We start from the raw sequence: 14,781 nt of genomic DNA on the forward strand, positions 1-14,781 counted from the left end.
CGTTTTATCTAAGTCTAAAGATAACAATCTATCAATAGAATGTAAGTTAAAATTGTTTGACACAATGGTATTACCTATTCTTCTGTATGGATGTGAATTATGGGGTTATGAAAACACTGACATCATTGAAAACATACACATAAATTTCATGAGACGCCTGCTCCCTTTTGAAAAAGGTACACCGATATTTATGTTACACGGAGAACTAGGACGCAGACCGATTAAACTAATTATTCAACAAAGAATGATACATTTCTGGGCCACAATTGTATCAGGAAAACAAAACAAAAAAACTTTCTCTTGCATGCATTTATGTTACAGGATTCGTCCGTAAATGGACACAACTACACATGGATTCAACATATCAAACAATTATTTAACAACTCAGGCATCACTAATATATGGTTGTCTCGAAGATTTTCAACAAAAAAAAAACTTCTTGAATATATCAAATTGAGGCAGCATGACCAGTACCTTCAAACGTGGAACAATAACATGGCATCATCGTCTAGAGGAAAAAATTATACAATTTTTAAAAATCAGCTAATTTTTTTTAAATACCTCACCATAATGCCTGAAAAACTATGGATCAGTATTCTTAAATTCAGAACATCAAATCATTATTTCCCGATTGAAATAGGACGGTGGAATAATACACCAGTAGAAAATAGGTTATGCACACTTTGTGATTCTAACAATATTGGTAATGAATATCATTATCTACTCACTTGTGCCTTCTTTACTAAGTCTCGAAAAACACTCCTAAAACAATATTATTATGTGAATCCAAGTACCCTAAAATTTAAAGAATTAATGACTAGTAATAAAATAGGTGTCCTAAGAAAAGTCAGCAAATTAATTAAAGAAATTAATGATAAATTTAAAAGACCGTAGCTATTTGTATCAACATATACCACATCACTCGAGTTAAATATGCTTTATTATTATATCACAGATATCCCTATTTTAATAAATCGAAATATACTAGTACATGACATTGTATAACAAATTATATAATGAACTTCAATTACTCTACTATACCTAATATTATTGACTTATTGTATATATGTATTTTTGTTATATCCACTCGTTGTATTTCAGTATTAATGTATTTATATAATGTAACTATTCATATACTATATTATTTACTATTTAATGTTCTCCTGTAAACCCTGTCCTGTCTTGTCACATATTATATTATGTAATTATTCATGTTTCCCCATATGCCGTTGCGTAACGGCCTGGGTGTAATAAAGTTCTGTTCTGTGAACGGTTAATTTAACACATTCCATTTGCATTTTTTCTGAAGGATACCTGTCAAAAGTTGATTTATAGTCAACTGTGAAGCAAACATCCGTTGATTAGCAGTACAGACGGTAAAACAAGAAACAACAACAAATGTTTTAAAGACTATATATGTGACAAATATATGTATAAATATATAAAAACTATCGCTGCAGTTAAAAAGTGGGGCTCATGTCCCTGCCCTCACCCCTCTTCCTACGCCAGTGCCGAGCCTTTTTAACAACACAATTACACAATAAATACATGTTCTTGTATAGAATATCAGTGTCTGTATATGCAGTGTATTTCCGCTCGTCCTAATGCTTGAAGCAGCCGAAAATTCATTATACGTCCTAATATATACTGAGTAAAATCTAGTATAACCAATACGTATCGCAATATAACTTTTGAACAATACGTATCGCAATATAATGTTTAAACAATACGTATCGCAATATAACTTTTGAACAATACGTATGGCAATATAACTTTTGAACAATAGGTATCGCAATATAACTTGTGAACAATATGTATCGCAATATAACTTTTGAACAATACGTATCGCAATATAACTTTTGAACAATACGTATCGCGATATTTTTTAGCGTACCGATATATTGTGCTTATATATTTTGTACGTGTGTTAGTCACATGTTATTTTCAAACAAATAACTACAAGTTTAGGAAAAGAAACAATAGCTTCACTTTATTAACTGGTGTATAATATTATTAAAGCGACAGACCCTAGTTTTTAAACACTAAGGCACATTTTTCACCTAGACCCTAGTTTCAGCCTGTAACCATGGACACTAAGTTTGGTTAATTTTGGGCGCAAGAATTAAACGCAAAAATGGATAGTATCGCTAAGAACCTTGAGAAATTAGACAAGATAGAAAGCTCAGTCGGTGCAATCAAATATGATGTAAAACATCTCGCGGAAAGAATCAACGACGTAGAAAAAAGTCCACAGTTTTTTTAACAATATGCTAGATGAGCAAAACGTCCGTAGTAATGGTGTTGACACTGTTGTAGGCGAGCTATGCCAGACTCTAGAAGAAATGAGGACTGCCAGCAATAACATGCCAGAAGAGATTCTTGATCTTCAGTGTCGCTCCATGAGAGACAACCTGATGTTTTATAATATCCCCGAAAATGAAGGAGAGGAATGCCCTAATGTTATTAAACAATTCTGTGCTGAAAACCTCGACCTCAGTGAATCGTTAGAAATAAACAGGGCGCATCGGATAGGAAGACTAACTAAGGGACGGTCCATAAATATCGATGTGCTTCACAATCCGAACAATGTTCGGAAGGGGGGGGGGGGGGGGGTAAAAGCCATGTTCGGATTGCTTTTCAGGTATAACATCGGTCCATCGAAGGTCAATTTTTCGTACACATTATATCAATGTTTTTATGTTAGGATTAGGGGAGGGGGGGAGGGGGTCAAACCCAATCCTAACATTGTTAGGATTATGAAAACCATTGACATTTATGGACTGTCCCTAATGGCAAGAACCGACCAATAGCCGTTAAATTCCATAGTTTTCCTCAGCGGGAAACCGTTAGAAAAACCAGCGGTAAGCTTAAACAAACTAATTTTGCTATTGGAGAACAGTTCCCAAAGATTGTTCAGGAGCGGCGGAAAGTGTTGCTACCAGTGTTTAAACCAGCCAGGGCAGCAGGGAAAAAAACAGCGCTAATAAGAGACAAGTTGTACATCATGGGTCGTTGTACACTGGGCCTTTGGGATCGCATCCGGCATAGGGTTTTCAGGAGAGTGCACATTCTCTAAAAGTTATTTCTTGGAACATAAATGGTGGTTTTAATACCAAATGGAAAGACCAAGGTTTTCGTAGTTATTGTTGTAATTATGATGTTATATTTTTGTGTGAATGTTGGTTTTAAAACTTATATAGCTGTACAGTTGATGGATTCAAACCATTTGTAATACCCAGGTTAAAATCGAAATCGACGCAAGGAAGTGGCTGTATTATTCTAATTAGAGATACGTATGTTCCTTTTATAACAATGAGTGAAATATATTTCGATTCTGTTGTGGGTTTAAAATCGATGAGTATGACATTCAACAAAGATATTTTCTGTGCATTCGTTTATTTTCCTCCTCAATATTCGTCTTTTTATAATCAGTATGATTGTGATATATTTTATGAATTTGAAAACCAAGTAGCGAAATACTTACCTCTTGGAAATGTGTTCGTTACAGGAGATTTTAACAGTCGAACCAGGCAACTGGATGATTTCATTGACGCTGACGTTTTACACTCGACCGTAGCGAATGCAACTAACACTGTGTTTGTTTATAACAGTGATGTTCCTCTTCAGTCACGTGTAAACCCAGATAACGGTCACAATGAATTCGGAACGAGGCTTGTGCATTTATGTAAATCAACAGGTTTGTCAACGGCAGACACCTGGATAATCAAATCAGTGGCTTCACCCACAAGGGGTATGAGTGTTATTGACTATTTGTTGTCCACCCCAGATATATTCACATTATTTACAAAGTTTATAACATGCGATTATAATGAGTTTTCAAACCACGCCCCTCTATTTGTTGAGTTGGACATCGACCTTTCAAACGCACGTGCACCTAATCGTATTGAGGTCACCAATAGCACTGTCGACGGTCACCGAAGTGAACTATTCAGATTAAACTCTGATCATTTACTGGTGTGTAAAGAAGCAATTAAAGTTAATATTAACGATCAAAATGCATGTTTTACTGATAACAATATTATGGCACAGGTATCAATGAACACCGCTGTCGAAGCATTTACTAATAAACTGAACAAAATTATGACACCGTTTTTAGAGAGGATCGAGCGACACGGTCACGTGACACTTTGTTTACTTCAAATGCCATTCCGCATACCGTCGGACCATGTGCAAGACACGATCACAAGCCTTGGTTTGATAATGATGTTTAAATTTTTTTACTATGATTATGTAAATGCGCTAAAATGTTTTAACAAGGAAAAATCGACCGACAATCATACAAGTTTACGAGATAAGAAAAAGATTTATAAATTATTGGAACGGAAACGACACAGGAAATATATTAGTACTGAGGGAAGTATGTTGGATCTACTAAAACGAAATAATTCTAGGCAATTTTATGCTAAATTTTCTAAACGTAGAAATCATAACAGCATTTGAATACTTTTTATGAACATTTTAAAGCATTAGCTTTTAGTGGTGACATAGAAGGCCCAGATGTTATAAATATTGACTCTTTTGACAACATTGATCAACCGATGTTTGAAGAACTGGACAAAGATATCACTATCACGGAAATTGAAAACGCTGTAGGCAAATTGAAACGATCTAAAGCACATGGTCCTGATTTTCTTATTAACGAATATTTTATCGAATACAAATGCTAAAGTTTGGGGAACACAATAGAAAACCTTCATCTCGATTTTTGTAAAAGATTACTAGGTGTAAAACGATCCACTAATAATTATCTGATATATGCTAAACTGGGTCGTGTACCATTACGAGTCAATAGATTATTCAGTATGATAAAGTATTGGTACAAAATTTTAAATACTGATAATTGCATTATTAAAAATTGTTACTTATATCTATATGATTGTGTTGAGGTTCAAAATGAAACAAATTTGGCTTATTATGTCAAATATGAACTGACTAGGTTAGGTTTTGGAGAGTTATCGCTAAATCAACATATTGATTCTAAACACTTACCTGTCATTAAGCAAAGACTGCTAGATCAAGCACAGCAGGTAATTGGAGATCAGATCGGTGACTCTCCAAAATGTTTTTATGACTGATATTTCATTGATGGTAACATATATGGTTTGCAATACTACCTTAGTAAATACCTTCCTGTACATTTTAGAAAACATATGACTAAATACCGCTTATCAGCCCATAGTCTAGCCATCGAAACTGGCAGATATCACAATATTGATAAATCAGAAAGAAAATGTTTTAAATGTGCTGATGAAATTGAAGATGAATATCATTTTATATTGGTTTGTCCATTATATAGCAATTTAAGAATTTCACTTAAGCCATATTATTGGAAAAAGCATTCTGTCTTTAAATTTATTCAACTGCTTACTGTACATAATATTAAGTAAATGCGCAATTTAGGTAAATATTTATATCTTGCTGCAAATTTTGAGAAATAGCTGTATTTAATAGGCTTTTTTATGCACTCTCCGCAGCTCGTATAATATGATTATATCAATGTATGTACATCACCACTGTTTACCTGTATGTATATATCATTATTCTGTACTGATGAGCTTTTAGCTCAAAGTCAATAAAGAAATTGAATTTTTTGTTTTTAATTTACAAACCTGTAACAAATTTGGATACAACAGAGTGAAACAAGAGTGTGACGTTGAAATACCCTTAAAATAGACTAAAACGCGACTCCATAACCGTTACTTCTCAAACGCACGTGCATTTTTAAAAATATGAAAAATACATTTTGTGGTATTAGAAACACCAGGATGACAAGAAACACTTCGGTTGTACGGAAATGGATGATCTAAACAATAAAATATAAGTAATGTTTGATTTCAGTGATCATAAACGGCTCTAATTGTGAAAAATATGCCTTAGTGTTTAAAAATTAGGGTCTGTCCTTTTAAGTTATACCAGATGTACATAAAATTAAAACACTTATAAATTCTAATAATTGATAATTGGTCTTGGCAATATATCGTGGTACGCAGGGCCGGATTTAGGCAGGGTCCCGGGGCACTTCAGGTTTGGGGGCCCCTCAACATAGAAATTAAATTACATGCCAAATAAAAAAAAATGAACTAATTTTATAATTATTAAATTGTTTTATAAAGGAAGTCCTTAGTCTGGGGGCCCCCTCTGGCAGGGGGGGGGGGGGGAGGCGGGGCAATTGCCCCCTTTGCCCCATTATAAATCTGGCACTGGTGCTACGTATTTAATATAGATACCGTTCATTTCGCCTCAGTCATTTCATTTCTTTATAAAATAATTATTCAGGGGCGGGAATCAAAAAATTCTTAATTACTTAGCTGTCACCTATACAACTGCTACTAGATACTTTAACCCTATTTTTCTTTCTTTTTCTTTCTTTCTTTCATTGATTGGTAATAAAGTTAAGTATGTCAAGCATTAGGCTTTTTAAACCAATACCTACACTGTAAGGGTTCCACCCTTCAAATTAGATAGCCAGATTAGTCTAACTCCCCCTCCGTCATTGTGTTCAATGCTATACAAAGACGGAGGGGGATGGGTGGTCATGATGACCGTTGAATTCACTAGAGTAGGGACGTAAGACAATAAGTACAACCTTAACACCAAACTAGGATTTACATACAGACTACACGCTCACTGCAACAGTACACAGGATGCATTGACTAATGATAACAATGCATCCGCCCCCCATTTAATGGCCCAGCACGTGCTCTAATAAGGAACCGGACAAAAGAATACCGTTCCGAGTACACAATTGCAATGCACCCGGGGGAAGCTGAACAAAAGAATATCGGCCTCCCCCCACCCAAACCCCCAATACTTGCTGCTGGTAATAACTTGGTACTTGGTGATGCCTCGACCAGAAGCGGTCAGGCCCTTTATAAGGGCCCGATGGGCAACCTAGGGAGACACCACAGCATCGTAAAGGTCTAAAATTAACGAGCTACTCTCGATTCACTAATATCAAAACCTATATTAGCTCGGCCATTTACCTTTCGACCGACCGTTCAAAATTGCGCCAAAATTTCCTCAACAAAATTGCGCACCACTTTCTCTTTGGCATTAACGGCTCCATTCAAATTCCATAGCACCACCACCACCCCCACCCGCATGCTACCGATTCAATCGGGCTGCTGGTGCTTCCTTGCACCTGCCAGTGCAGGCGGTTCCTCCTTCCCCTCCCCCCACCTTTCCTGTCATGGACGGAAGAGCCCGCGACAGGCGTGCGCTACAACAGCTTGCTCTGAATGTGCACGTAAAACCCTATGACATGACATGACATGACGTATTTAATTTAGATTCTCAAATCGCAATATATCGCAATTACAAATATTTTGAAAATACCCATCACTATTAAAATATCTTAATTTTAAATAGAACTTAAAATATATTTATTTTAACATAATATAAACCATTAAAAAATATTCAAAATATATATATTTTTTATAATTATATATAAACTATTAAAAAGATTCAAAACAAAACGTACCTGTTACTCCATAATCTCGAAAGAAAACGATGCAAAAGATTACAGCATGTAGCTTACCCAACATGGTGCAGCGAAGAAAATTGCGTAAAGAGAAAAATGAAAGTTAAATGTTTAAGCAAGAGAAAATTGTATCGATTATCGCTTGTCAATGCAGAAGACATAATATGTGATTTCTCGTCCGTGTAAGTTATCGATTTCAGAAAGAAAGAAAGAAAGAAAGAAAGAAGTGTTTTATTTAACGACGCACTCAACACATTTTATTTACGGTTATATGGCGTCAGACATATGGTTAAGGACCACACAGATTTTGAGAGGAAACCCGCTGTCGCCACTACATGGGCTACTCTTCCGATTAGCAGCAAGGGATCTTTTATTTGCGCTTCCCACAGGCAGGATAGCACAAACCATGGCCTTTGTTGAACCAGTTATGGATCACTGGTCGGTGCAAGTGGTTTACACCTATCCATTGAGCCTTGCGGAGCACTCACTCAGGGTTTGGAGTCGGTATCTGGATTAAAAATCCCATGCCTCGACTGGGATCCGAACCCAGTACCTACAAGCCTGTAGACCGATGGCCTGCCACGACGCCACCGAGGCCGGTACATTATCGATTTCAGTAGATTGGTTTCAAGTACATTGAGCTATTTCGTAACGTTGGGATTTGTGATGGACATTAAGACCTAATGATTGAAAGAAAGAAAGAAATGTTTTATTTAACGACGCACTCAACACATTTTATTTACGGTTATATGGCGTCAGACATGTCGTTAAGTACCATGCATATATTTAGAGAGGAAACCCGCTGTCGCCACTTCATGGGCTACTCTTTTCGATTAGCAGCAAGGGATATTTTATATGCACCATCCCACAGACAGGGTAGTACATACCACGGCCTTTGATATACCAGTTGTGGTGCACTGGCTGGAACGTGAAATAGCGCAATGGGGCCACCGACGGGGGTCGATCTCACACCGACCGCGCATCGAGCGAGTGCTGTACCACTGGGCTACGTCCCCCCCCCCCCCCACACTTAATGATTGAGATATCACAGGCCGTGGTATGTGCTATCCTGTCTATGGGATGGTACATATAAAAGATCCCTTGCTGCTAATCAAAAAGAGTAGCCCATGAATTGGCGACAGCGGGTTTCCTCCCTCAATATATGTGTGGTCCTTAACCATATGTCCGACGCCATATAACCGTAAATAAAATGTGTTGAGTGCGTCATTAAATAGAACATTTCCTTCATTCAAGTACATTCAGCTATTTTGTAAAATTGCTTTCTCCTGTTGCGATTTGTGATGGACATTAAGACTTAATGATTGAGATACGATCCTAATAATCGTATCACGATCCTAATAATCGTATCACGATCCTAATAATCGTATCACAATCCTAATAATCGTATCACAATAACGTATTCTGTCATTCAGTGATCGACTTGTGCGTATTGTCTTTACGAAACAAGGTACAAGGTTGTCGTACTCACACAATACCGTTCTTTGAGTGATGAATATAGAATAGAGGAAACATGTTTCGGGCAAAGTGTGTGGGTTTTTTTTTTATAGTACATTGCTTCTTAGCATGTTATTCGTTTATTTTTAACCAGATACTGGTGCTCAAAAAAAATGATTGAGTGCTAGTAGAAATGTTCTGAATTTATCTTTAAAAATGGTTTTAAAAATTACAGCTTCTTGAGTTGTAAGGTGTCAACGCTATGAAATGTTTTTAAACTTAATGGTTTAAATAACAGTAGCAAGGAGGTCTGTATGGCGGCATGACCTACTTTTTGTGATCTTGACCTTGGTGTGAGTCATAGCCTGACCTTGACATACTTGGGCAGGCGCGTGTCCTACTTCTTGACCTTGGTGTGAATCATAGCATGACCTTGGCAGGTGTGGGCATGTTCGTGTCCCCCATTAGTCTAAAGGTATTTTTATATACACCTTCCCATAGACAGGAAAGCACATACCACGACCTTAGATATAGCAGTCGTGATGTACTGGCTAGAACAAGAAATAGCCCAATAGGCCGATTGACAGGAATCGATCCTAGACCGACCGCGCATCAGGCGAGCACTTTACCACTGGGCTACGTCCCGTCTCGTCGGTTCTAATAATGAAAAAAAATACGCCGTAGAGTGTTTAAATCTGTCCAGGGTTGTTGTGATTTTAAAGGTGCTATGTCAAAGTTGCAAGAATTGCGGTTCCCGCCAAAAATATTTATTAAGTTTTCCTTTGAAATATAAAATTTATACCTTCAGCTATATGCCTATAAAAAATTACAATCAAATAATTATGTGACGGTACATGCTCTTAATTTTGTTTTCGCCTGTGGCGATATTAATTGTTTTAGAAGGCCGTGTGCAGTTTCATTGCACTTAAGCCCAGATGGGCAACTTGTTACGTAATACTTTTGCGCGACGGTCCTCTCTGTACGCCTAATACACACCCTTAGCGAGGTGCGGAGGCCATGTGGCGAGAGTTACGTAATACCTCTGCGAGTGCGGTTTTTACAACCGTGATTTGGCGACGATGGCGACAGCCAGACTGACGATCAGAGAAATATACCGACTCTGGGAGAGGTGGAATATCAGATGATAAGATTCGGTTGCCGCGATTTACCCCCAGGCGATATTTCGATTTATAATAAATAGCTAGTTTTTAGAGATATCGGGGAGAAGCGAAAAGGACGGCTCCCAGGGAACGTTGTCCGTTTGGACTTTGGTAAATATATATATTATGTCTGCTCTGTTGTATAACCTTGATGTGATTGATGTGACTTTTAAATATTTTAATACTGTATTATACCAATATTCTTTAGACAGTGTCTTCGGTCATCTGACGAAGTAAATCGTAGACTTTTTGTTCTAACATTATACGAGTATTTGGTAATATAAAGCTTAGCCAGTCATCCTAGAAGACCTAGGTAAACTGTAGGTTATTGTCTTTATTGTGATAGGTACCAGTATTAATTCTGTGTTACAAGGTAACTGAATGAGTAGTTAAGGGTTAATTAAAAATTAACCAGTTAGGAATAGTGTTGTAATTCCTTTATTAATTAAGTTCTCCTGGCAGCGTGTCTCAATTATCACACGTTACTGAACGAGTAGTAAGGGTTAATTAAAAATTAACCAGTTAGGAATAGAGTGGTAATTCCTTTATTAATTAACTTCTCCTAGAAGCGTTTCTCAACTATCACACGTGTGGGTGTTGTGTCACGGTGAAGTGATTCGCATATTGTGTAAACTAGACACCTAGAGATTAACTAATTAAGTGATCAGTTCTGGGTTGTTATTATTGTTGTTATTAATAACTACTACGGCTGTACGTTTGTCAGCGTAGGTTAATACAGATTCCAAAGTGTATTGTGTTTTTGTTGTGTTTTCTAGTGAACTAAACGTGCTATAATAATATATACCTTATATAAGATCGTATCTCTGATCATACCTAGACGAGCCAAAGCGGTTTTGAACTGCCTGTTACAGAGAGATCTAATAGATATACAGTTAGGAGAGATATTTGGATAATCGTGTTTTATTCAGTTACGGGAATTATAGAATCCCCGTGACAAATTACATTTACTGGTGAAAAAAAAAAATAATAATAAGAGAGAAATATCGACAGTGTGTCAGATACATTAACCAGTGACGTCACGGTTTTATACGTACACCTTCAACACACTAAGTTTCTTTGCGGTCAGCGGACAAAAGATGGTGGCCATGCTGTAAGTACATAAAAAGAATCGGGAAACCCCTCTTGTCCAGTGCAAGACTTCTTTAAATATATATATATATATATATATATATATATATATATATATATATAGTCAAACTTCGGTATCTCGATGTTTTTAGGGACCGAACCACCAAGCTCGAGATATCCGTGGCTCGAGATAAACATAATAGTCGATGATACAAATTATGCCAAACATGACATGTGTTTGCAAACTCAACAACAGTCAACGATATAGTCAGGGGCGATTCGAATATAAACTGTTTTGTCGACATTTTCTCTGGATATTTTTGTGAATAGCCTGATATTGCATTGTTCGTTCGAACCACCACCCCATTATAGGAAAGAAAGGAATGGAGAATTAGGGAGAAATAAAAAGATGGACAGACGGACGGAGGAAGGAACTGACAGACAGAGGGATAGATAGATAGGATAGATAGATAGATAGATAGATACATGTAGACAGACGAATCGACGGATGGACGGATGGATGGGTGGATGGGTTGATGAATTGATAGATAGATCCTACCGGTACTGTACAACAATGATAAATTAAACTTCGCTTTCATATGCCAGACGTAAAGCACTGGTTGACCAAAGAAAGGGAGAGGGGGAAGGGAGAAAGAAAAAGAGAGAAAGAAGAAGAAAAAATCCTCTTCGTCACCGCACATAAAACATTACTTAAGTGTCATATGAGTCTTTACGTCAATTGGTGGGGGTGCGGTCCACAAACAGTCCGGGGTCAACATTAAACAATACCACGTGGCCGCCTGGCCCAGAATGCCAGGTATTTCAATGCATGCATATCCGACGAATCTGGAACAAAATACGACCATACGGACTAAGAACACACGAAGTCTTTATTTTCTTATTACCCCTGGCCTGCTCGGGTATAAAGTATAAATGACAGGTACATGATAGCGAATGAATGAATGAATGTTTAACGACGCCCCAACACGAAAAATACATCGGCTATTGGGTGTCAAACTATGGTAATGCAAATAAATAAAGCGATGATCAACATCAATATAAAAATTCAAGGTTTAAACAAAAACAGTGTAAAGAACTGTGCAGAAATACAAATACAAATATCACAGAATTTTACGGACACCGAATTTTACTCTAAACTTCAATTTGTGCTGTATTGGCCATTCTCAAAGAGAATGTTACACCCCTGCACCACGGTGAGGTTACAGCACGCGCAGGGGCATGATAGCGAAGTAAGTTGTGTCGTATCACCAACATACACACCGGGCTGTCAGTATCGTAATATGATCGTTTTGTGTACATATATCATATCACACTAATACAGACGTGAGTGTACATATTATGCACACGCCACACACACACACGCGCGCGCCACACACACACACACACACACAATCGGTTGAGTGCTTGCTTGAGGTGCTTGCGTCGCAGGATCGAACCACCTCGGTGGATTCATTCAGCTGATTAGTTTTTTCTCGTTCCAAACAGTACACCACAACGGTCAAAGGCCATGGTATGTGCTTTCCTGTTAGTGGGAAAGTGCATATAAAAGATTCCAGGCTGCATTAAAAAAACTGTAGTGGGTTTCCTCTGATGACTACGTGTCAGAATTACCAAATGTTTGACATCCAATAGCCGATGATTAATTAATCAATGTGCTCCAGTGGTGTCGCTAAAGAAAACAAACTTTTTATTACTTTGACATATCTCAGTGGGTAATCGCTTGCTTGATGCCCGATCGGTTTAGGATCGATTCCCGCCGGTGGGCCCATTGGGCTATTTCTCGTTCCAACCAGTGCCCCACGACTGGTATATCAAAGGCCGTGGTATGTGCTATCATGTCTATTACAACTAAAATTGTGAGCAGAAAAATAGAACATACTTACCAATATATGTACATGGAAAAAATTTTCTGGCCAGCTCATTTCCTCCGAACGTATCCATCATTTTTATCTTGCACTTGGGATGGGTAGGGGGCAGTTGTTCCTCCCCCCCCCCCCCCCCCCCCCCGCGCGTCTCGTAGGCTTATGGACGCGCTCAGTCGTATCATGATAAACGCATTACCCTGTACATATCATATTCGTGACTCGTATGACGGCCATTCTGCAGAATGCCACGGTTGTTTGCGTTTAGTCTCTACATGTCCGAGCCTGTCCTAGCAGCACTGGAAGAGTGACCGCCCCACTCTAAGAAGAAATAGGAAGCGGGGTCGGCTTGTTTTATTGTGATACCATCTCGTGTCCTTCGGAGTCGGGCCCGTCCGTACCACTATACCAACCCATGACGACTGGACTATACCCTAGTCTGATTCTTTCTCTCGTTCAGACAGATCCGGCTTCTCAAGATATGTATTTCAGCACAGCACTACACCTTCAACGTCTACTGACTGTCAATCTAGGTTTTTTTCTTGACAGGATGCAACCCATCTCGTCCCTACAAGCTGTGCACTCTAACGGCCGGGCCACTCACGTGGACATAGATCGGTCTTTAAACTTTTATACCTTCGTTCAAAAGTTTATGTCGAAATTATATTTATTTTTGGCTTGTAACTTTTTTTTTTTTTTTTTTTTAAATTCTATTAACTTTTTTACTAATTGCTATTTTCAAAATTCTGCCCATTTTCAACTCTACCCCTCCCCCCCCCCCCCCCCCCCCCCATCCATCACGAGTCCGGCCACCGATCTTATCTAATTTCTTTTTGACCACCCGATCTAATCTAGCGACAAAATTTAATGAGTAGAATTTTCTTTATTAATTATATTAATTAAAGATGCGCATCAAAATTTTAAAGGCCCACTGTTTAATTTTTGGATGTAAATTTTAAAATTGTCCGCTTAATTTTTTTTTCTGTCCCCTGGCTATCCAGAGACAGGCCCCGGGACATACATGCTCGAAACTCTAGTGGTATATGAGCATGTAAAAATTATTTGCACTCGCACTCGCATCTTGAGATGTGGTTGCTATATTCGAAAACCACATTAACCCGTGATAGCTCAGTTGGTAGAGCGGAGGACTGTAGATGAATAATTGTAATCCTTAGGTCGCTGGTTCGAATCCGGCTCGCGGGAATATTATTTTTTGCTCTTAAATATACAGTTAAAAGTGTATGTTTATTTTGTTTAACGAGACCTCTTGAGCACATAGTTGTTATTATTAATGTTATATCAACTTGTGGAAAAGGTGATGGAATGTGCATGTCACAAACCACAGAAAATTAAGGGATCATGATCTCTTTTGAGAAAGTCCATGACTATGTAGGGAAAATATTCCTATATTCTTGATAATAAAAAAGAGAAAGAAATATTTTATTTAACACATTTTATTTACGGCTATATGGCGTCAGACATATGGTTAAGGATCACACAGATATTGAAAGAGGAAACCCGCTGTCGCCACTTCACGAGCTACTCTTTTTGATTAGCAGCAAGGGATCTTTTATATGCACCATTCCACAGACAGAGTAGTACATACCACGGCCTTTGATATACCAGTTGTGGTGCACTGGCTGGAACGAGAAAAACTAGCCCAATGGGCCCACCGACAAGGATCGATCCCAGA

General features: G+C 37.9%; 1 protein-coding gene and 1 non-coding gene across 4 annotated transcripts in view; one reads left to right on the forward strand and one right to left on the reverse strand.

Annotated features, from left to right (window-relative positions):
* Positions 1-13,219, reverse strand: part of LOC121387820 — a 47,796-nt gene extending 34,577 nt beyond the window's left edge. Inside the window, exon 1 of one of the 3 annotated variants that reach the window (XM_041519037.1) lies at positions 13,110-13,219. In XM_041519037.1, the coding sequence (XP_041374971.1) occupies positions 13,110-13,170 (61 nt within the window). In that variant the 5' untranslated portion in view covers positions 13,171-13,219. Of the gene's footprint in view, positions 1-3,484; positions 3,970-7,501; positions 7,572-13,109 lie in introns of those variants that run through there. The other 2 variants (XM_041519036.1, XM_041519035.1) reach the window with 2 other exon arrangements.
* A 986-nt stretch (positions 13,220-14,205) lies between these two features.
* Trnay-gua lies at positions 14,206-14,291 on the forward strand. The gene is given in 2 exon segments: positions 14,206-14,242; positions 14,256-14,291. It is a non-coding gene; the product is annotated as a tRNA-Tyr (tRNA).
* Positions 14,292-14,781: the final 490 nt, after the last annotated feature.

This window comes from Gigantopelta aegis, chromosome 13 (genome assembly GCF_016097555.1).
Source record: "Gigantopelta aegis isolate Gae_Host chromosome 13, Gae_host_genome, whole genome shotgun sequence".
Taxonomy (NCBI): domain Eukaryota; kingdom Metazoa; phylum Mollusca; class Gastropoda; order Neomphalida; family Peltospiridae; genus Gigantopelta; species Gigantopelta aegis.